A 23,160-nucleotide genomic window follows, 5' to 3' on the forward strand; every position below is an offset into this window, starting at 1 on the left:
GTTATTTTTTACAAAACCGAAAATGTAAAACACAGTTCCAAATGTAAATATTCATTATATCTTGGTTTTGTGGTAGATGGAGATGGTCAATCCATTAGAGCATGTGGTAGTTCTTGTCTTCAGTGTTAATGTGAATCAACCAGTGTTAATGTGAATCAACCAGTGTTAATGTGAATCCACATAAATGTCTTCAGTATTAATGTGAATCAACACAAATGTCTTTAGTGTTAATGTGAATCAACACAAATGTCTTCAGAGTTAATGTGAATCAACACAAATGTCTTCAGTGTTAATGTGAATCCACACAAATGTCTTCAGTGTTAATGTGAATCAACCAGTGTTAATGTGAATCAACCAGCGTTAATGTGAATCCACACAAATGTCTTCAGTGTTAATGTGAATCAACCAGTGTTAATGTTAATCCACACAAATGTCTTCAGTGTTAATGTGAATCAACACAAATGTCTTCAGAGTTAATGTGAATCAACACAAATGTCTTCAGAGTTTACATGAATTAACACATGCTCGAATCAATTAATCACTCCATCTACCACCAAAACAAGCAAGTTTGATAAACACTGAATAAGAAATGAAACTTAAATCTTGCACATTAAGAATTTCAAAATTTCCTATTCAGTGACAATGACCTTTTACATTTAACCTTCAAATGGAGTGTGAACTCAGATCTGTAAGCAAACTATCTTTCCTGAAAGTCTGACAAAACTTGGAAAAGAAATGTAGCTACAGTATTTCTTCTCCAGAAGAAATTTAAGAATATCCCTTTCTGTTCCTGACGTTTTATCTGTTACCTTGACAACTAATAGAAACAAAAATCTTTATACCAATGATTATGATAAATCTTGTATACAACTAAACACATATACAAACGTACAAAGAAACAAATTACTGCAAGCCACACATATTGTATATACTGTAAATTATTCTCTTCCGATACTTGACTCAGAATTAACACAATCCCAGTTTTTTTCTGATACTTGAGAATTTTAGGTACATAATGCGAGCCCGTGTCCAAGACACGACACTTGAGAATTTTACTTACATAATGTGAGAGAATTTTACGTACACAGTGTAAGAGAATTTTACGTACATAATGTGAGAAAATTTTACATACATAAAGTGAGCCCGTCTCTGAGAAACAACACTTGAGGAGGAACTTTTTGAGAGTTTTATGTGCATAATGAAAGTCCGTCTCACATGACACTTGAGAATTTTACGTACATAATGTGATCCTGTCTCTGAGAAAAGACACTTGAGGAGGAACTTTTTGAGAATTTTACATACATTATGTGAGCCTGTCTCTGAGACACTTGAGGAGCTTTTCGAGAATTTTATGTACATAATGTGAGAGAATTTTACGTACATAATGCGAGCCCGTCTCTGAGACACGACACTTGAGGAGGAACTTTTTCAGGTTTCCCTCTGAGGAGTAGGGGTAGATTACAAATGGTGGCTGGGTGGAGTCTGTGCAGGCTCCGATGACAGGGTAGATGTTTTGGTGGACGATTCCCATCATCATACAGCTCTCGGTCAGAAACAGGTGGACCTGATCCGGCCTTGCCTGGTCTGTAACACAGTAAACAGTCTGTAAATCTATCTGTCCTGTCTGTAACACAGTAAACAGTCTGTAAATCTATCTGACCTGTCTGTAACACAGTAAACGGTCTGTAAATCTATCTGTCCTGTCTGTAACACAGTAAACAGTCTGTAAATCTATCTGTCCTGTCTTTAACACAGTGAACAGTCTGTAAATATATCTGTCCTGTCTGTAACACAGTAAACAGTCTGTAAATATATCTGTCCTGTCTGTAACACAGTAAACAGTCTGTAACATATAGTAAACAGTCTGTAAATCTATCTGTCCTGTCTGTAACACAGTGAACAGTCTGTAAATCTATCTGTCCTGTCTGTAACACAGTAAACAGTCTGTAAATCTATCTGTCCTGTCTGTAACACAGTAAACAGTCTGTAAATCTATCTGTCCGGTCTGTAACACAGTGAACAGTCTGTAAATATATCTGTCCTGTCTGTAACACAGTAAACAGTCTGTAAATCTATCTGTCCTGTCTGTAACACAGTAAACAGTCTGTAAATCTATCTGTCCTGTCTGTAACACAGTAAACAGTCTGTAACATATAGTAAACAGTCTGTAAATCTATCTGTCCTGTCTTTAACACAGTGAACAGTCTGTAAATATATCTGTCCTGTCTGTAACACAGTAAACAGTCTGTAAATATATCTGTCCTGTCTGTAACACAGTAAACAGTCTGTAACATATAGTAAACAGTCTGTAAATCTATCTGTCCTGGATTAAGAGTGGAATACATGTACTGCAAACAGGTTTGATTAATTGGTCGACATTTTGAAGAGAGACACTTGAGATTGGAAAAAAATTGAAGTCACAATTCTGATTATCTCCTGTAATTTTTCACCCAGAATTATCGACTGATTTCCTGATAGTGTGTTACACTACTATTGCCACTTTGCAGTATGTGGCTGTCTAGACTTTACCTGACACGGTTTTGACAATGATGCCCTGGTCGGCCCCCAGTTCAGTCTCACTCTCTGATTCACTTAGGATAGTGCCATGGTATATTCTCCCAAATGTTCCTACAAAATGGGGAATTCAGCTCAATTAAAAAAACACATATTAAATTTAACTGCATACTCTTTTCTTGGATTTCAAATTATTCATGTTTCTAACAAAATTTAGTAAGTTTAAATTTTCCATATACCATAGAAGAAGATCATAACTGCCCATGAAAATTCTTCCAGACTTTCTTCAAACTTTTAAAAATTCTTCCATTACACATAAGATACATTGCACATTCTTTTTAAATCTTCACGGAAATTAAATGAGACAACAAGCATTAGTAAGCTGGCTTTATATAATCATGTCAAACCCTACCCTCCATCTGAATTTCTCCCAGTGAAATCCTCCGACGATCTATTGCAACTTCAGCCAAAATTTCCCGTGGGTCCGGAGGAAAACATTCTGGTATTGGGGATGGGCCGCTGGAATAGTTCCTCACTAAAATCAGAGAGCACCTGTTAGTCCACATAACATTGTACCTTTTCTTTTTTTGTCCCAGCATTAACATCTGTCCATCCATTTGTCAGTCTGTGACCAACACTACAGCTGGGCCCAGAAGACTAGCACAAATAAATCTACAGCGTCTCAGGTCAACAATTTCAAAACAAAATACAAGGGCTTTTATTTCAATTCATTAATGTCCACCCAATGGCAGAAATGAATGTTGCGAAGCTGCAATCTGATTGGTAAAAGTTTGAATGGCAATATCTTCGATACATTTCAAAGAAATGCATTTAGATTTACAGAATAGGTTCATTATTCAGCGATAGATATGGCATCCTTTGGGAGATAGGGAGTCATTTAAGGAAAATCTGTAATGGTCCCTGTCACAGTGAGGATTACTTTTAATATCCCACACTATATATCTTTGAAATAATGTATTCTCATTAATATCAGCAAATAATATGAAAAATCAAGTTATCTCCCTTTTCAACACACTGATAGAGAAAACAAAGCAGTAGCTGTCAGTCTGACACAGTGATAGAGAATGGGGTAACTTTCAGTCTGATACAGTGATAGAGAATGGGTAACTTTCAGTCTGACACGGTGATAGAGAATGGGTAACTTTCAGTCTGATACAGTGATAGAGAATGGGTAACTTTCAGTCTGATACAGTGATAGAGAATGGGGTAACTTTCAGTCTGATACAGTGATAGAGAATGGGTAACTTTCAGTCTGATACAGTGATATAGAATGGGGTAACTTTCAGTCTGATACAGTTATACAGAATGGGGTAACTTTCAGTCTGATACAGTTATACAGAATGGGGTAACTTTCAGTCTGATACAGTTATAGAGAATGGGGTAACTTTCAGTCTGATACAGTGATAGAGAATGGGGTAACTTTCAGTCTGATACAGTGATAGAGAATGGGGTAACTTTCAGTCTGATACAGTGATAGAGAATGGGGTAACTTTCAGTCTGATACAGTGATAGAGAGTAACTTTCAGTCTGACACAGTGATAGAGAATGGGTAACTTTCAGTCTGATAGTGATAGAGAATGGGGTAACTTTCAGTCTGATACAGTGATAGAGAATGGGTAACTTTCAGTCTGATACAGTGATAGAGAATGGGGTAACTTTCAGTCTGATACAGTGATAGAGAATGGGTAACTTTCAGTCTGACACAGTGATAGAGAATGGGGTAATTTCAGTCTGATACAGTAATAGAGAATGGGGTAAGTTTCAGTCTGATACAGTGGTACCTGAGAAACAAAAGATCATTTTCCCCTAGACCTAACTTCTGAAATTTACAAGAGGTTTCTAATTACGTATGCATATTCCTTGTGACTGTACGACCAGTTCTGATGTAGCTTTACTGTCGATTTTTCTCAACATTTAAAGTTTTAAATCACTCGCAGTACGAAAGGATTGAAATGTCGCATTTCAATCGTAGTTGATTTTGTAGAATTCAAAAGAGTTCCATGTTTTGTTCAAGTAACAGTAACACTGAAGTCAGGTGGGCAGTACATACTGACTGATTGATACAATCATGAATTGATGCCTCATATTCATAAATCCCAAAGCTGGAGACCACAATCCTTTGTTTGTTGTGTACTCTTCTGTTATTGAAACCAGCTGATAAAGTAATGTTGACTGCACATCCTCAAATCACCAACTGAAGTACTTTCTTAAAAATTCACATTTTAAACTTGATTCATATACATTATAAACCATAACAGATGTCAATGCTACAACATATCATAATTAGTAATAACAACTGATAACGTACTTAAACATACCATTTAAAAATAAGTGGATTAAAGGAATCGATTTAAGAAATCTCAATTCTGTGAAGGGTAACTGCACAGAAAAATAATCAAATTATCAGAAATTGACAAGACATTGAGGTGTTTGGGGGGGGGGGGGGGGGGGGGGGGGGGTGGTGGTGAGGTTGCAGTTGTCACCGATAAATTCCTTCATTAACACCATATCCCTTGAAGCTATTGTTTACAGTAGTCTATGATCGGAGAAAGGACTTTGTAGTCTCCGATTGGAGAAAGGACTTAGTCTCTGATCGCAAAAGGACTTAGTCTCTGATAGGAGAAAGGACTTAGTCTCTGATCGCAGAAAGGACTTAGTCTCTGATAGGAGAAAGGACTTAGTCTCTGATCGGAGAAAGGACTTAGTCTCTGATCGGAGAAAGGACTTAGTCTCTGATAGGAGAGTGGACTTAGTCTCTGATCGGAGAAAGGACTTAGTCTCTGATCGCAGAAAGACTTACCACTAGATGCCTTGAAGCTATTGTCCACAGGAGTCTCTGATCGCAAAAAGGACTGACTTTGTTGTTTTGTCAGCTGCTGGGAGCTGGTACTATCACTGTCAAAGAAATTAAAACCATGGATTTATTTAACATTCAATAATTAACAATCTGAGTAATTATCTGTTGTATGGACTTAATTAACATTAAATCTGAGTAATTATCTGTTGTATGGACTTAATTAACATTAAATCTGAGTAATTCTCTGTTGTATGGATTTAATTAACATTAAATCTGAGTAATTATCTGTTGTATGGAATTAATTAACATTAAATCTGAGTAATTATCTATTGTATGGACTTAATTAACATTAAATCTGAGTAATTATCTGTTGTATGGATTTAATTAACATTAAAGCTGAGTAATTTCCTGTTGTATGGGTACACTATGCTGTGATGTAGTTTGTATACAGATCTGCTAAAGGAAATCGTACTACTATAGTGACAATCTCAGTGTTACTCCCTGTGTATATACCAATAGTTACAAAATCAAATAACTGATGTCGAAATCAAAATTCTCTGTTTTCCCTTGCTGTCAATAATCCCCCTAAAAATTCCAAGACTAAAATTTTTATAGCTATTTCACTCATATTTTTTTTTTCTGTTCCTAGGTTTGAAACCTTTCTGAATTTTTTTCTTGTGCAAGTTGACTTGAATTTTAGTGTTCATTCTATCATAAACTTGTTAAAAGGGCTTTGTTCAATGATTGTCAATGCTTTTGCCTGTAAAATAATATAAAATAAAAATAATGTATATTCACTATCTACTGAACCATAGGTCAAAGGCTGGGCTGGCAAAGGAAAACAAGCAATATTCTAATTTAAGCCAAAATAATAATCATAAAAAAATATCCACACACTCTTTGATGTGTGTTCTGATATACAAACTTCAATCTCACGTGTTTTTCTTTTTCAGTGAAGTACAATGCTACTTGTATAATTAACTTATCTATCATAAAGATGGGTGTTTTTCTTGGATATTTCTGTGCTTGTTTTACTTGACTTTCTCCGTTTTACAATATTAAGAGAAATATTTACGTATAGGTCAATTGAATATATTTCCTATAATACATGCAATATACAAGACTGAATCCACAGAGAGAGAGAGATGAATTTAATTTCTTAGAAAACTTATTTCATAACGCCATTCACGTCTATTTCAACATCTACCTTAAATTTTTTTTTTCAATTATTGTTATCTATTGATTATTTATAACAAAATAATCTAATGTTTAAGCCTCAGGTGCTACAACAAATCTCCAGTTTTTGAGTTGCCTCTCAGACAGAGAGCAGCTAATCTTTTTGTGTTGAGAGCCCACTACAGCTACATAATTCTTGTTCTGTGGAGGATCTAAATTACGATCTAGATGGAACATAAGCACACATTTCATGTTCAATCTTAAAATAAAACACCCATCTACCATGTAATCTCATAAGTGGTCATTATGAACAGTGAAAACATGTTCAGTCCTTGACGAGTGCTGTGTAATTTTATAGTATTCTTCAGTGCAGGCCACATTTCACCAACAGCTACAAATGCCTGTGTAAACACATTATCAATGCTAACACTTTTCAGTTTCCAGAAAAATAAGTACATAAACTTGTGGGTGGACAAGGGAAACCCCCCATCATAACATAGAGTTTATCTGACATTGCACTCATTATAATGTCCAAATCCATACTTTTATTTCATTCCTTGTCCTGTCTGAGCGGCTGTTAAAGTCAATGCCCACTGCTGATTGTCATTAAGAGCTGTCTCTAATTACTAGTGCCTATCTGACTGGATAGAGATACAACTGTCACGGCAGAGAAGTCAGATTGTTGACATTGTCGTCAAGTTTCCATCATCCGGCACACAGATAATTTACTGTTACATAACACTTCATTATGTTTCTGTCAACGAAACACTACCCTGCATTATGAGAGTTTTCATATTATTCCACGTCCCGGAGCAGTAATCATGGTAATTATTTATGGCATGTTGCGCAACACAGGAAAATCATTTTTTCACAGAATCGAAATTCGAATGTCATGTTCGCTCCTTGTGCTTCAATTGTTATTTATGTGAAAACAATGTTGTGTAAATGTCATTGTAACTGTGTAAAAACTTAATGGTTGTTATTCTTTAAACACTTGATTTCAAAAGTGGATACAGAGTAGCAAGTGTGTAGACTATAACAGCACTACACTGTTCACAGCATCATCTTCCCAAATACTTCCCATGAGAATCCAGGTTAGAATAGGTCCTCAGTACTCTTGCTTGTCGTAGAAGGCAACTAAATGGGGCAGTCCTTCAGATGAGACCGCAAAAACCGAGGTCCTATGTCACAGCAGGTGTGGCACGATAAAGATCCCTCCCTGCTCAAAGGCCATAAGCGTAGGGTGTAGGCCGAAATTTTGCAGCCCTTCACCGGCAGTGGTGATGTCTCCATATGAGTGAAATATTCTCGAGAGGGATGTTAACCAATATTCAATCAATCTTCCCAAATACCATCTGGTGGAAGTTGGACACAGAGAATTATCCTCGAGCATTTTCTTCTTATGGTTTCTACAGGAAATCTCTATCCCACTGTCCTGTTAGTGTTTGGATACCTGAGGTTTTATTCTACTCACTTAGTATCCCAAGTTTATACACCGACTTACAAATCTAACCAAATAATCTGTGTATTTATCAACCTTTTGGTCAGGGATAATTTGTATTTATCTGTTGGTCAGTGATGATTTGTATTTATCTGTTGGTCTGGGATAATTTGTATTTATCTGTTGGTCAGTGAAAATTTCTATTTATCTGTTGGTCAGTGATAATTTGTATTTATCTGTTGGTCAGTAAGTTTGTATTTATCTGTTGGTCAGTGATTTGTATTTTTCTGTTGGTGAGTGATAATTTGTATTTATCTGTTGGTCAGTGATAATTTGTATTTATCTGTTGGTCAGTGATGATTTGTATTTTTCTGTTGGTCAGTGATGATTTGTATTTTTCTGTTGGTCAGTGATAATTTGTATTTATCTGTTGATCTGGGATAATTTGTATTTTTCTGTTGGTCAGTGATAATTTGTATTTATCTGTTGGTCAGTGATAATTTGTATTTATCTGTTGGTCAGTGATGATTTGTATTTTTCTGTTGGTCAGTGATAATTTGTATTTATCTGTTAATCTGGAATAATTTGTATTTATCTGTTGGTCAGTGATGATTTGTATTTATCTGTTGGTCAGTAATAAATTGTATTTATCTGTTGGTCAGTGATAATTTGTATTTATCTGTTAGTCAGTAACAGTTTATATCTATCTGTTGGTCAGTGATGATTTGTATTTATCTGTTGATCACTAGTAGTTTGTATTTATCTGATGGTCAGTGAAAGGTAGTATTTACTTGTTGGTCTGGAATAATTTGTATTTATCTACCTTTTGCTTTCATAGTTTGTATGAAAGGAGAAGATAATGAACAGTGATCAATCTCATAACTCATATGAACAATACGCAGTATTAAGTCTTCCCCGGAAGACACGTGTCGCCTGCTAGTTCATTCTATATGTAATATATCACGCATAATGTTGAAAAAGTAATTCTAAGTCCCGGCAAACAGGAAGTTGATAAGCGACAGATTCGAAAATGTCTTACACAATACAGTTGGCCACACTGATGCTCTGTGTCAAATATCAGGGAGTTGCCCCATGTGGTTCTTAAGAAAACTGTGACAGAAATTTTTTTGCTGTAAAAAATTCTAAGTCCCGGCAAACAGGAAGTTGATAAGCGACAGACTCGAAAATGTCTTACACAATACAGTTGGCCACACTGATGCTCTGTGCCAAATATCAGGGAGTTGCCCCATGTGGTTCTTGAGAAAACTGTGACAGAAATTTTTTGTGACGACGACGACGCATAGTGATCCCTATATGTCGCCACTGCGTGTAACGCAGGCGACACAATAAAATAGAGAGTTAGGCAAACACAGACCCCTGGATATACCAGAGGTGGGATCAGGTGCCTAGGAGGAGTAAGCATCCCCTGTCGACCAGTCACACCTGCCGTAAACCCTATATCTAGATCAGGTTAATGGAGCTATCCATAGTCAAAATCAGTGTGCCACGAACGGCCTAACAATCGGTATGAAACAAGCAGACAGCATTTGACCCAATGATAGGTTGTATTGGCAAACCAGATCGTTATAATTTGCGAAATGCTGACTTTAAACAAGACTGTTGAAACCCCTGCACCATCGACTTGTTTGTCAGTAGCCTGTCTTGGTTTCAAAACTGACCATACGCAGAATAAGCTCTTGCGTATCGAATCAGTTGAAATACATAAACATCATATGCAGATGATAATGGGATATTGGTACATAACAGTTTTTTTAAGGTCTTGATTTCAAGGGCCTTTCCAATTGGGAAAAATAGCGACATTTGCTTGAAATTGGGAAAAATGTTTCATACGAAGAAATAGGGAAAAACCCAATCCAGAGTGCTTTAAGGTATAATTGGGCTCCTTCTGACTTTCAATTTGGTCAAAGTTTACCTCATTCAAATAAGCAGAGGCCAAAAAATTAGGTTTACTTAAAGACTTTTGAACCAAAAATTGCAATCTGTGGGCCTGTGCAGAAGATTTATGAATGATTTGGCTACCCTGCTTGATTTGTTTTCATTGTTTGGGAATTTCAAAGCAAAAATTCGGAAAAATACCTGCTTTTTAGCATTGGGAATGGGGCCTTATTTCGGCCCCCTACAGACCCTACAAAAATCCCTGCATAAATATGGAAAATTGACAATGGAGAAGCTGAAATCATCCCGTTTATCATAAAGTTGAGTTGTTAGTTTGCCGTTGATATCTATTTCTAATAAAATATCTAAGTATGAAGCAGAAGTGGACGACTGTGGTGTCTTTTGTTTCGAGTTCACAGGGATATATCGAATTAATATGAATGAAAATTATTATTGTTAATAGATAATACGTCGTCGATATATCTAAAGGTCGAATTGAAGGCCGAGGCAAGAAATTTTTTCTTCTCACATAGAAGTTTTTTGAATAAATTCTGCTTCATAAGAATATAAAAACAGGTCAGCTAACAAAGGAACACAATTTGTGCCCATAGGAATTCCAACAGACTGTTGGAAGACCTAATCACCAAAGACCACAAAGATATTGTAAATGAGGAACTCCAGCACATTTCTCCAGCACAATTTGTATTTCAACTTAAGAGTACTTGTGCATGAAATCAGAGTGACTTTTAACAAAGTAATTGTTTGGATGACTGATTGAATACTTTCATTTTTTTGAAGAAGCAACTGTCTATGATGTCAAAAAGTCTAGTCTTTAATCTATCATGAGGAATAGTCCTGTAAAGTGTTGAAAAGTCATAGGTTTTAATGTTAAAGATTTGGGAAAATTTTGCGATTTCAAGTTTACTAAAGGTTTTGATGTTGTTGATTTGAGAAAGTTTTGCGATTTCAAATTCACTAAAAGTTCTTTAGAATTAATTTGATTGGCAATATATTGTGTTGGTAAATAATAAATGACACTAGTCTGCTGAGTTGTAACCTACACTTATCTGTATTGTGTTCTCAAGCATCTAATTTTTTCTGATAACTGCTTTACATATAGTACTCACTAGCATATGATATACAATGTACTATTCATTAGTATTTGATATACAATGTAGTATTCACTAGTTTTTCATTCCTTTTGAGAACAGATACAGTAAATAGTGGTTCCTAGAATTTGATTCTGAGAGCTGATGTAGTATATAGTGTTGATTAGTGCTGGATCTTTCTAAATTCTGATGTAGTATATAGTGGTAACTAGTATTTGATAATTCTAAGTACTGATGTAGATATAACTTAAAGTACTGGGTCTTTCTAAGTACTGATGTAGTATATAGTGCTGATTAGTGCTGGGTCTTTCTAAGTACTGATGTAGTATATAGTAGTCACTAGTATTTGATAATTCTAAGTACTGATGTAGATATAATTTAAATTCTTCTCAGTACTGATGTAGTATATGTACTCACTAGAATTTGATAATTCTGAGTACTGATGTAGATACAGCTAAGTACTTGATTCTTTGTAAGTACTGACGTAGTGAATAGTACTCACTAGTATTTGATAATTCTGAGTACTGATGTAAATATAGCTAAGTACTTGATTCTTTGTAAGTACTGATGTAGTGAATAGTACTCACTAGTATTTGATCCTTTCTGAGTATCCCCTATTATTTCCTTTCTGAGTATTGAGGTAGTAAATCGCTACAGCCATCGCTATCAGGATTATGACAGCACACGCACATCCCACTGTGATGTAAAAGATCTTGGTGGACATCTTAACATTGGTAGCAGCACCTGAAAACGCACAGCACATTGTAAGCTGACATTTTAAATGTTCTAGTACTAACAAATTTTATCTTTTCATTATCCATTAATGGGGACAGTTGTAACATTTTTCATATTCAATGCAGGAATAATAGATTTAAAATCTTGTTCAATATCAGTGAGGCTAGACTTGCTCAAGTCTCTACGTTGTTTAATTTTCACATTTTTCTGTGTTTCAGAAGTCTAAATATCATTAAATGTCACCAAACATAGATGTTTGGCATTATTAAAAAGTATTAAAGAGAGCAATGATTATTAAACATAGAGACTTGAGCAAGTTTACAGTGAGGCATACAAATAATAAAGTAATTCACATGCCCCCCTTTACTAGAGGTTAAAGTAATTCACATGCCCCCTTTACTAGGGTTTACAGTTATTTATATGCCCTCCTTTACTAGAGGTTACAGTTATTTATATGCCCTCCTTTACTAGGGTTTACAGTAATTCACATGCCCTCCTTTACTAGGGTTTACAGTTATTTATATGCCCTCCTTTACTAAGATTTACAGTTATTTATATGCCCTCCTTTACTAGGGTTTACAGTTATTTATATGCCCTCCTTTACTAGTGGTTACAGTTATTTATATGCCCTCCTTTACTAGGGTTTACAGTTATTTATATGCCCTCCTTTACTAGGGTTTACAGTTATTTATATGCCCTCCTTTACTAGTGGTTACAGTTATTTATATGCCCTCCTTTACTAGTGGTTACAGTAATTCAAATACACCCTTTACTGGGCGTCACAGTAGTTTACATGCCCCCATTACTGGGGGTTACAGTAATTCACTGACCCCTCCCCCCACCACTATGATTCAGTTCCTGTTTTGATTGTTTACACACCGTCCACTGTCACATGGTTCTGGGTCAGGTTGACTGGGGGAGATAACCTCCCCCCCCCCTCCCCCCCACTATGAGTCAGTCCCTGTTTTGATCGTTTACACACTGTCCACTGTCACATGGTTCTGGGTCAGGTTGACTGGGGGTGATAACCCCCCCCCCCCTTCCCCCACACTACGAGTCAGTTCCTGTTTTGATTGTTTACACACTGTCCACTGTCACGTGGTTCTGGGTCAGGTTGACTGGGGGTGGTAACCTCCCCCCTCCCCCCACACTATGAGTCAGTCCCTGTTTTGATCGTTTACATACCGTCCACTGTCACGTGGTTCTGGGTCAGGTTGACTGGGGGTGATAACCTCCCCCCCTCCCCCCACACTATGAGTCAGTCCCTGTTTTGATCGTTTACATACCGTCCACTGTCACGTGGTTCTGGGTCAGGTTGACTGGGGGTGATAACCTCCCCCCCCCCCCCTCCCCCCACACTATGAGTCAGTCCCTGTTTTGATCGTTTACATGCCGTCCACTGTCACGTGGTTCTGGGTCAGGTTGACTGGGGGTGATAACCTCCCCCCCCCTCCCCCCACACTATAAGTCAGTCCCTGTTTTCATCGTTTACATACCGTCCACTGTCACGTGGTTCTGGGTCAGGTTGACTGGGGGTGATAACCTCCCCCCCCCCCCTCCCTTCACACTATGAGTCAGTCCCTGTTTTGATCGTTTACATACCGTCCACTGTCACGTGGTTCTGGGTCAGGTTGACTGGGGGTGATAACCTCCCCCCCCCCTCCCCCCACACTATGATTCAGTTCCTGTTTTGATCGTTTACATACCGTCCACTGTCACGTGGTTCTGGGTCAGGTTGACTGGGGGTGATAACCTCCCCCCCCCTCCCCCCCCCCCACACACACTATGAGTCAGTCCCTGTTTTGATCGTTTACATACCGTCCACTGTCACGTGGTTCTGGGTCAGGTTGACGGGGGGTGATAACGTCTGTATCTTGTTGTAGTACAGTTTGTTCCTCAGAATCTTCTGATATCTACTATCTGTAAACAATTCAATGTTGTTCAGTAAACAATTCAATGTTGTTCAGTAAACAATTCAATGTTGTTCAGTAAGTCACTGAGGGATATAAAATTAATACATATACATGTATCTAAAACAAAGAATTATACAGTATTATCTACCAATTACCATATCAATCAATGAAAATTTCACACATGCAAGATCACTTAAAATCACTGGCAATAAAAATATTTGAAAACTGCCTTTTAGTTATGAAAATTCATATGAGAAATATCTCTTATTTTGTTCATGCACCAAAGCAAGTTGTAACTTTAAGTACTGTCTATGATAAAATTGGCTACAGAAATCATTAATGTTGTGTACTTAAATTTTTGTGCCCTACTCATAAGACAAAAAATGAAGTAATAGTGGGAAAATGGGTAGCAAAATTTGGGCTTGACAAATCAGAAAAAAATATATCAATTTCTCAAGCATCATTTCAAACTTGTTTGTGATTTTGTGTATCTAAACAAATACCCAATGACTATAAATGATAACTTTTCAAATTTATACTTTTACCTTGCATTAAAAAGATATTGCAGTGTGTGGTTTTTCATTACAAGGCAGACCATAAACATAAAGAGAAAAACCCTCACTGGAGACATGTTTTTGTGACACACTCACAATATACTGTATCAATGACTTACCCATGAGACATGCTTTTGTGACACACCCATGAGATACTGTATCAATGACTTACCCATGAGACATGCTTTTGTGACACGCCCATGAGATACTGTATTGGTACTTACCCATGAGACATGTTTTTGTGACACACCCACAATATACTGTATCAGTGACTTACCCATGAGACATGCTTTTGTGACACACCCATGAGATAATGTATCAATGACTTACCCATGAGACATGCTTTTGTGACACGCCCATGCGATACTGTATTGGTACTTACCCATGAGACATGTTTTTGTGACACGCCCACGAGATACTATTTCGGTGACTTACCCATGAGACATGTTTTTGTGACCGCCTACGAGATACCGTATATACTCGCCTATAATCGGATTTTTTGGAGTTAAATTTTGGTCCAAAACTCTATGTCCGACTTCAAGGAGTATCCTAAGAAGATTAGTATTTTTCTAGATGGCATCATGTGTAGCTTAGTATTTTTTAAACAACAAAAATATGCACGAAATAAACAAAATAGTAACTGTTTCAATTGTTGAGAATAAAAAATGAAATATCGACGTCATATCCCAAAATATTATTGGAACACAGATAAATACATGAGAGTATTGATATGAAATTGATTTGTCGAGAAAAAAATATGAAATATTGGTGCATTTCTCAAAATATTATTTGAAACACAGGTAAAAACAATAAAGCATTGATTTGAAATTATCAACCAATTTTTGAAAAAAGTTAGACTGACTTATAAATGGGTCATTGGCAATTCCCTCCAAAATAACTTAAAAATTATACAACCGACTTATAGGCGAACCGACTTATAGGCGAGTATATACGGTACTGTATCGGTACTTATCCATTAGACATGTTTTTGTGACCGCCCACGAGATACTGTATCGGTACTAACCCCATGAGACATGTTTTTGTGACACGCCCACGAGATACTGAATCGGTGACTTACCCATGAGACATGTTTTCTTGCGTTTGAAGTTGAGAACTGAGATATTGGAAGCTGAGAAAATGCTGATATTCATCTGAATGACCACCTCAACATCGGCAGAGACCTTCCCCGTACAGGGGAACGTGATGCTAAACACTGCAAAAACAAAACAGATTACGGTAACATTGGATAAACTGCAAAAACAAAACAACAACAGTGTAACATCTGATTATTGAAGTTATTGCAAGCTACCACTTCTTCTCTTGTTTTCATTTTACATCAGAACAACGCCCCCTTTTACACATGGAATATAGTGACGTAACTTTACATCAGAACAACGCCCCCTTTTATACATGGTATATAGTGACATAACTTTACATCAGAACAACGCCCCATTTTACACATGGAATAAAGTGACGTAACTTTACATCAGAACAACGCCCCACTAAATTTACACATGGAATATTTTAACATAACTTTTCATCAGAACAACGCCCCACTTTTACATGTATGAAATAAAGTGATATAACTTTTCAACTCTTTTTGGTATTCATTATTTACTAATTTATAAATACAGTACATCTCTGCTGTGTCACTTTTCCTTGTCACTTTACACTGACAGGACACAGTATGTATAACAAACAAAAATAATTCAATTAGTATTCAACTGATTTCATATACACACTTAAATTCAGGTTAATGACAGTACAGTCAATTAAAATTACTTTGATACTAGAGGTAAAACAGATTCTAAACATGATGACAATGGAAGTCAATGTCCTTTTATCAGTGGGGACGTACGGACTTTGTCATTCAGATTTTCACAAGTTCCTTCCTTTAGGTAAAACACCACTTTCATGAATTCCAATATGATTTCCCTAATCAACATTTCCTCAAATTTGTTTTCTAAGGGATGTGGTGGTATTCTGAACTGCTTAATGCGATGATGTAGTCCGATGAAAGTTTGATCCTATGTTTTGTGCTTCCTACAAACACACAGCCTATTCTATATCTGCAACCTCTGCTTAATGTAATTATATGATCTTATAAAATATATTTATCTTTGTGCTTCAGTCATGTAGTTTAGTTATAGTGTAAAATATTGTACCTTATTCTCGCACTTCGTAAATCACGTAGTCAATCAAATACATTTTATCCCTATGCCTCACACAGCCAGGAAGAGGCCTATTTATGCACTTTACATCTGTATGAATATGCAGAACTTTGTAGCATACCTTTAAATACACTATGTTTTACAGTCACATATTCTATAATAAATAATTTTTTAACGTACTACTCTACATTATCATAATGGCTGACTTCCTTTAAAAACATGGATGAAAAAATCGATATCAGCAATATTTGACTATTCCTTTTCCATCTAAATACCTAGCCCAGTAGGTTAGAATATCGACTGCTGAAATGTAGGTCACAGGTTCGAGTCCAGCAGGGGTTTAAAATTTTTTTTTCAGATTACCTTCTACCAAAACTGTATTTTTTGACAAAATAAAGTAAATTTGAAAATTTTCAACTTCAAAATATTGTTGTGCAGTATATATATCCTCCACTTTTCATCTACATCAAATTTCTCTGGTGTAGCATACCTCCTTAATATCATTATTGCACTCTAATCATTACATTTTTCTTGTGCTCTGCAAACACATCATCTCATCAATATTTCTTTGATTATATTTCGATATCTCGTTTTTTTATGTATGTTATTGTTGCACCACTTATCCCTATATTTAACGTTTGTCACAAGATTCTTGCACTATTGCAATTGCTAGTTGACTCTATTCCATCACTGAACCCCCAGTAGGAATATACATTGTGTACCAAGCAAAATTATAACGACAATAGAGAAAACATATTGATATATATATTTTAAAAAAATTACAAGCACCTGATACACTTGTAATTGATAGAGTGTTTTATGCTCTTCTCAATATAAGCCAATATATTGCAAATATGTTTTCATATAAATCTCCATTAAGAGGAAATAAAGAATGAATGAATCAGGGGTTTTCATATCCAAGCTGGCTCCACAGTGGCTAAACAAACCCAAAAACCCAATAAAATGTGATAAAAGCTCTGTCAAGTGCTGCTATTTTATCAATTAAATTTATTCATTACATCTCCGTAGTGAAGATACAGAAGTCACTCTGTCATCACAGTCAATTATTCTCCCGTCATCAGAAACACGGAATTGATGCAACAGTGGAAAAATTAGTCTGGCAGAAATCATCAACCGCCATAGAGACAAACATAGGGGTAAATCACAGGGGGTGGTCCCCCGAGCTCAGATTGCGGGGGATCAACATTCACCCACATCACTGCTAATATCACCACACATGTGTCCAACATTTTCCACAGAGCATGACAAAACAGACACAAGAACTCACAAACATATCTCATTTTACTTATACCAGATCAGTGGCCAGTGGCCTAATTGAACAAATGAAGGATCCGAAACATAAAACAAGTGTAAAGCAAGCATAGAAAAGCTATAAATCTGCCAAGACTCCACCAGCTTTTCAATTGATGCATGCACTTTTTGCTTTCAGACAAATATTTTCTCTCTTGATACTAATACTTGAGAGGTTCTTTATTGGCAAAAAAATGTACATACATTTGGATAAAAGATGTGAACATCCAGTAAATGTGATTGTACAATATTCTGGAATTTTTTGATGTAGGTAGATATTAGGGGAGGGAATATCATGACAATATCACAGACACAACAATTCAATGATAAGAGTCGTAAAAACTGTCTGAATTAGGGGGTCCTTCTCTTTATCAGTTTCTAACAGTAAGCAGAGATGATCCAGCGTAGACTGGCTATTGCCGAGTGTCTGAGGTTCGAATTTGTTATACCAACTTTCCAGGGATCGAGTACAATCAAAATAGGATTAAAATCGAAGACAAGCTTACACCAAAGAAAATCTGAGATTATCAGAATCAAAAGTTTGAGGAAAGACTATCATATAAAATATTCTTAACATAAAAGATAAAAATCACCTGAAGAACCAACAATGTCATTAGATATAAAGAAATATTTTTAGTCCTGTTTTATTTTCAAACTCGTTTTCTTTGTGCGAATTTTAATTAAATTACATTGGGGTTTATACTAAAATGATAATATACATGTAACTGTAATTATATTTTAATGCAATTGTTGCATAATTTTAAGGTAGCTAAATCCCTGACAGGGAGACAATGTTTTTAATTGAAATGAATGAAGCACAAACAGTACATTTGTGAATAACAGTGTATATTTTCAAAAAAGCAACAAAATAGAAGATTAATGTCATGTAAAATACCAAAAGTTTAAGTCTGAATGAGAATAACTGTTTCCTTAATTTGTGGTTGTTAAGGCTGGTTACAGACATCTGTTTTACCCACTAGTAAGTTGCTGGTAAAACTCATTTTTGACCGTTGAACACAATGACCTTAAATCTATCAGATGGAAGAAAGCAGTCATTTCCTAGTATAATTGTGTCTGGACAAAATATAAAGATGGGTTTATCAAAAATTTCCAAGTATCTAAAGTAAAATATTAAAGTTCACAGACAAATTGTCCCACGTCCATCCTCACCCCCAAAGTGTGAAGATCTCTATACTTCTAGCGAATTAGATAATACCCGAGAGTGAGTTTTTAACTTTATTTTCTGTGTTAGAAATGTTGATTAATTGAGAGTTAGTTAGAGATTCCCCCGTGTAAGAAATGTTGATTACCTGAGAGTGAGTTCCTGTGTAAGAAATGTTGATTACCTGAGAGTGAGTTTGGAAATTTCCCCGTGTTAGAAATGTTGATTACCTGAGAGTGAGTTCCTGTGTTAGAAATGTTGATTACATGAGAGTGAGTTCCTGTGTTAAAAATGTTGATTACCTGAGAGTGAGTTCCTGTGTTAGAAATGTTGATTACCTGAGAGTGAGTTCCTGTGTAAGAAATGTTGATTACCTGAGAGTGAGTTTGGAAATTTCCCCGTGTTAGAAATGTTGATTACCTGAGAGTGAGTTTGGAACTTTTCCCGTGTTAGAAATGTTGGCCACAGGTATCAGCATGGCTCTTGGATTGGACACCTCAAAACTCATGTTGTAGTAGATCTGTGAAAACAGAATAAATTGACAGTAATAAAGCTGTTTATTTGTTGTCTTATTAAACATGTAGTAGTTTTGACTATCTTTTCCTGTATGTGTATTTCTCTGAACTATTAACAGTCAATAGTTTCTGTACTTTGGACCATCTGTCTGATGGACTGGTGACGTATTCACGACTTACACACTAATGGGGAGAAGACAACTAACATAGTACTTCCAGTTAGATTCCCAGAGCTCCGTGAAGGAGGTCTGGTTTATCTTCATGAAAATAAGGACTCTAAAAATAAAAAAGAATTAATTAAATCAAAACGTCACTGAACGTGCTGATAGCGTACTGAGAATTTTCTCAAAATTTGTGAAGTTTACATTTTTGGCAAGGCAATATTTACAGGATAGAAAGTCCATTGTATATTGTTTGCCAATTTAAGCTGTTTTCACATGCAAATCTATATATAATTAACATCCATAATTTTTAATTTTACACAAATGATTTGAATGCATACTACAATTGGTAATTATTTAAACTTTCCTTTAACAAATTTGAAATACTACTCATATACATGTACAATCTGTCCATAGACCAGAACATTTTGCACTTGATGCTGGGGATAGTTTAATGTGTTCTACTGCCCTCTGCCTCTGGCCTCAGACTACAGAACACATCCAACTGTTTCCAGCACCAAGGGGAAAAATATTCTGGTCAATTCACTGACCAGAAGTTAAATAACTACATAATATTAACAAGAGAATATGTTTTGCAGCATTAATTTCTCTTCTTTTTTTCTCATCTAAGAGCTACATAATTCATTTAGTAAATCAAAACATATCAGTATGGTACACACTTATCTGAAATTGACCCACATGACCTTGATTTACATTTATACCTTTAAATTAAACGCAAGTGTCTGATGCTTCTATTTATTCCATTTATATTTAGACATCAAATGAATTCAGCTTTTGTTTCTCTTAGACACATCTGAAAATGAACTAAATAATTTCTAAGAACAGAGTAAAGGTGGCATTCCTTTTCAGTTAGAAACAAGAGGCCCCTGGGTAACAACAAACCAACATTTTTTCATGTACACACCATTACATCATCAAGCCGGGTCTCCGTGCGAATTTGAATTTACATTACAATACGCATATTAATTTAGCATATTGTGCCCTTTTTATTCTCTCTTGCGAATTTTCTTTTCATTTGTATATATATAAATCTTTTTTCAGACTTTAGCCATGTGGAGAGAGAGAGAGAGAGAGAGAGAGAGAGAGAGAGAGAGAAAGAGAGAGATGTGACCATTCTATAGACAATTTAGCTAAAACACTTTAATTATACGGATATTACACTACATAAGGATGTTTGCATATTATTAATTTCTAGAAATAACATTCTCATAGATTCTTGAAAAAAGGAACTTTTCGAAGAATTTTCCTATACTTTCTTAAGTTCAAAGTAAAACTTAATCCCTGTTGGGGTCCCACCTTGGCTTAATAAGGGGGATATGTTGTGTACATGCAGAATTTCATACATGATGCTTGCCTATTTGATATAACAAATTCCAACTTTGTGGTTCTTTTAAAGATTTTCCCTACATATTCCTATGTAAAGCTTTGAACCCCTATTGTGGTCCCATCATAGACCCGGGGAGTATGCATTCATAGTTTCCAGGAACTTAAATCTTCATTATATAAAGAAGTTTTCATCTACTGTTTTGGATTTTCTGGAACAGAAATATTTTTTTGAAACACCCTTTATCATTTTTTATTTTTACTATTTCTCAATTTTCTCTCCTTGGAATTAGGACACAAGCTTCACTGGAGCAAACTTGCATCCCCTTTACCCAAGCTTGCTTTCAGCCAAGTGTGGTTAAAATTGGCGAAATGGTTCTAGAGAAGAATTAGACATTGTAAAACAACCTACAAACTTCAATGCAGAAGCTCACTTGAGGGAAAGCTCTAAGCACGTAAGCTGTAAGCTGACGATTGATAACTGTCGTGTTCACCATTTTACCATATGGCAATGATGCGGCTTGTGATTGGGGACCCATACACAACACAGTAAACAGGAACCTACTATGCAGCACTCTGAAATCATGGCCCAGTCAGTAAAGTGTACTTAACATTTGCAGTAATTTGAATTCATTCAGAATTCCTCCTCTTCGATTACTTGATATGTTATCTACTCAAGGTTACACAAGAGCATGCTGAATTTCTATATTTTATTTTACACACAATGAGTTTCCTAATGGATTACTTGCTCTGCATTGTCATTCACATGATCACTCTTTGAACAGTCAGGTGCCAGTCTGTGATAGATAGAGGATTAGTTTCTCAGAGAAAAGAGAATGTTTGATATGCTTGTTAATCAGACAAAGCTAAGGGATTCATTATAGAGCCCGGAATTAACCCCAGCAGGTATCAGGAGGTCGGAACATTCACCTTACACTGGAGCTGCTTCTGTAGTGTTCATCAGGTGCAATTCATTTCTCTAACTGACATTGAAACATCTAAGATGACATGAAATGCATTTTATGTAGTTGTTAATTAGCCTTTATAAATTAGAGTTCATAAATGAACTTCATAAGTAAGACCTCTGTCAGATTTATGTTCTGATGAATAAATGATGGCTAATGGATTCGTTTTACACAATCTAACACTCAACTGCATTTTTCAACAAAATGAGGCTCCTTGGAATTTTATCGCATTTGCCTTTTGTGATACCAACGAGTACATGTTTATTTTTATAGATTGATGTTAAATCTCTACATGCTGATTTTCTATTGTGATGCATTGGTGCCAGTACCCACTGCAACATTCAGGTTTCTCATTACTACACTGGTTATCTGCCTTCAAGTCTTAGCACCTTCAGGAAATTCACAGGGCGCTGGTGACCCCAATCAATGCAATATACAGAATTCTGCAGTCTCTGCTCATTACGGTGCACATTTTTGACATTTCTACACATTCTAATGCTGTCTGGTGTCTTAATGATGTTACATATTGTTAAACAAACTAAAATTCCTCTTCATAGGAATTTACACTGCCTGTTTGAAAATCAAGAGCTAATTATGTAAAATATATTCAGATGATGTAAGTGACCCCAAAATAAATTGACAGTTTCCAAAATTCTGGAAGATTTCAAATGATTCTCATTTATCCATGTTATGACATACATATCACTATATGCAATGTGTGAATGTCATTACATTCCCAAGACTCCTAGACTTTTGTACATGAAAAAGTGAAGATAACAAACAGTGAGCAATCCAATATTTCCTATAAAGAATACAAAATAAAGAGTATGGCAAACACTGATCCCTGGACACATCAGAGGTGGGTTCAGGTGCCTAGGAGGAGTAAGCACCCTTGTCGACTGGTTACACCCGCTGTAAGCCCTATGTCTTGATACTTAGGTAAACAGAGTAATCTGTATCATTAAAATCAGCATGTAAAGAATGCATGGCCAAACAAATGGTATGAAACACGTCAGACACCGTTCAACCTTATGGCAGGTTGTATTTGCAAATCAGATCATTATAACAACCATATAATGGTGCCATGCTGACTAAACAAGATTGTTGAAAACCCTATAACATCAACTTATTTTTCAGTAGGCTGCCTCAATTCTAAAAATTTATCATACACAGAACATGCTCTTGCGTATTGAATCAGTTGAAAGATATAAACACCATATGCAGGTGATAATGGAATATTGCTACATATATATGGGAAGTTGACGATGGAGAAGCTGAAGTCATCCTGTTTGTCATAAAGTAACGTTGTTAGATGTATATACAATTTCTTAAAATTGGGTTCAGTAAAATACATCAGGCTAGACCTGAACTTATT

The 23,160-nt window shown here is 35.9% G+C and overlaps 1 protein-coding gene across 2 annotated transcripts in view; it reads right to left on the reverse strand.

Annotated features, from left to right (window-relative positions):
* Positions 1-23,160, reverse strand: part of LOC125657513 (tyrosine-protein kinase RYK-like) — a 50,267-nt gene that overhangs the window by 8,228 nt on the left and 18,879 nt on the right. For both annotated transcript variants that reach the window (XR_007363363.2, XM_048888116.2), the window contains exons 3-10: positions 19,221-19,320; positions 15,235-15,369; positions 13,508-13,609; positions 11,542-11,698; positions 5,336-5,430; positions 2,927-3,049; positions 2,530-2,628; positions 1,382-1,584 (exon numbers count right to left, since the gene is read on the reverse strand). Coding sequence is in view for 1 of the 2 variants with exons in the window: in XM_048888116.2 (XP_048744073.1) it covers positions 1,382-1,584; positions 2,530-2,628; positions 2,927-3,049; positions 5,336-5,430; positions 11,542-11,698; positions 13,508-13,609; positions 15,235-15,369; positions 19,221-19,320 (1,014 nt within the window). In the remaining variant the exon portion in view is untranslated. The remainder of the gene's footprint in view (positions 1-1,381; positions 1,585-2,529; positions 2,629-2,926; positions 3,050-5,335; positions 5,431-11,541; positions 11,699-13,507; positions 13,610-15,234; positions 15,370-19,220; positions 19,321-23,160) is intronic.

This window comes from Ostrea edulis, chromosome 9 (genome assembly GCF_947568905.1).
Source record: "Ostrea edulis chromosome 9, xbOstEdul1.1, whole genome shotgun sequence".
NCBI classification, from domain to species: domain Eukaryota; kingdom Metazoa; phylum Mollusca; class Bivalvia; order Ostreida; family Ostreidae; genus Ostrea; species Ostrea edulis.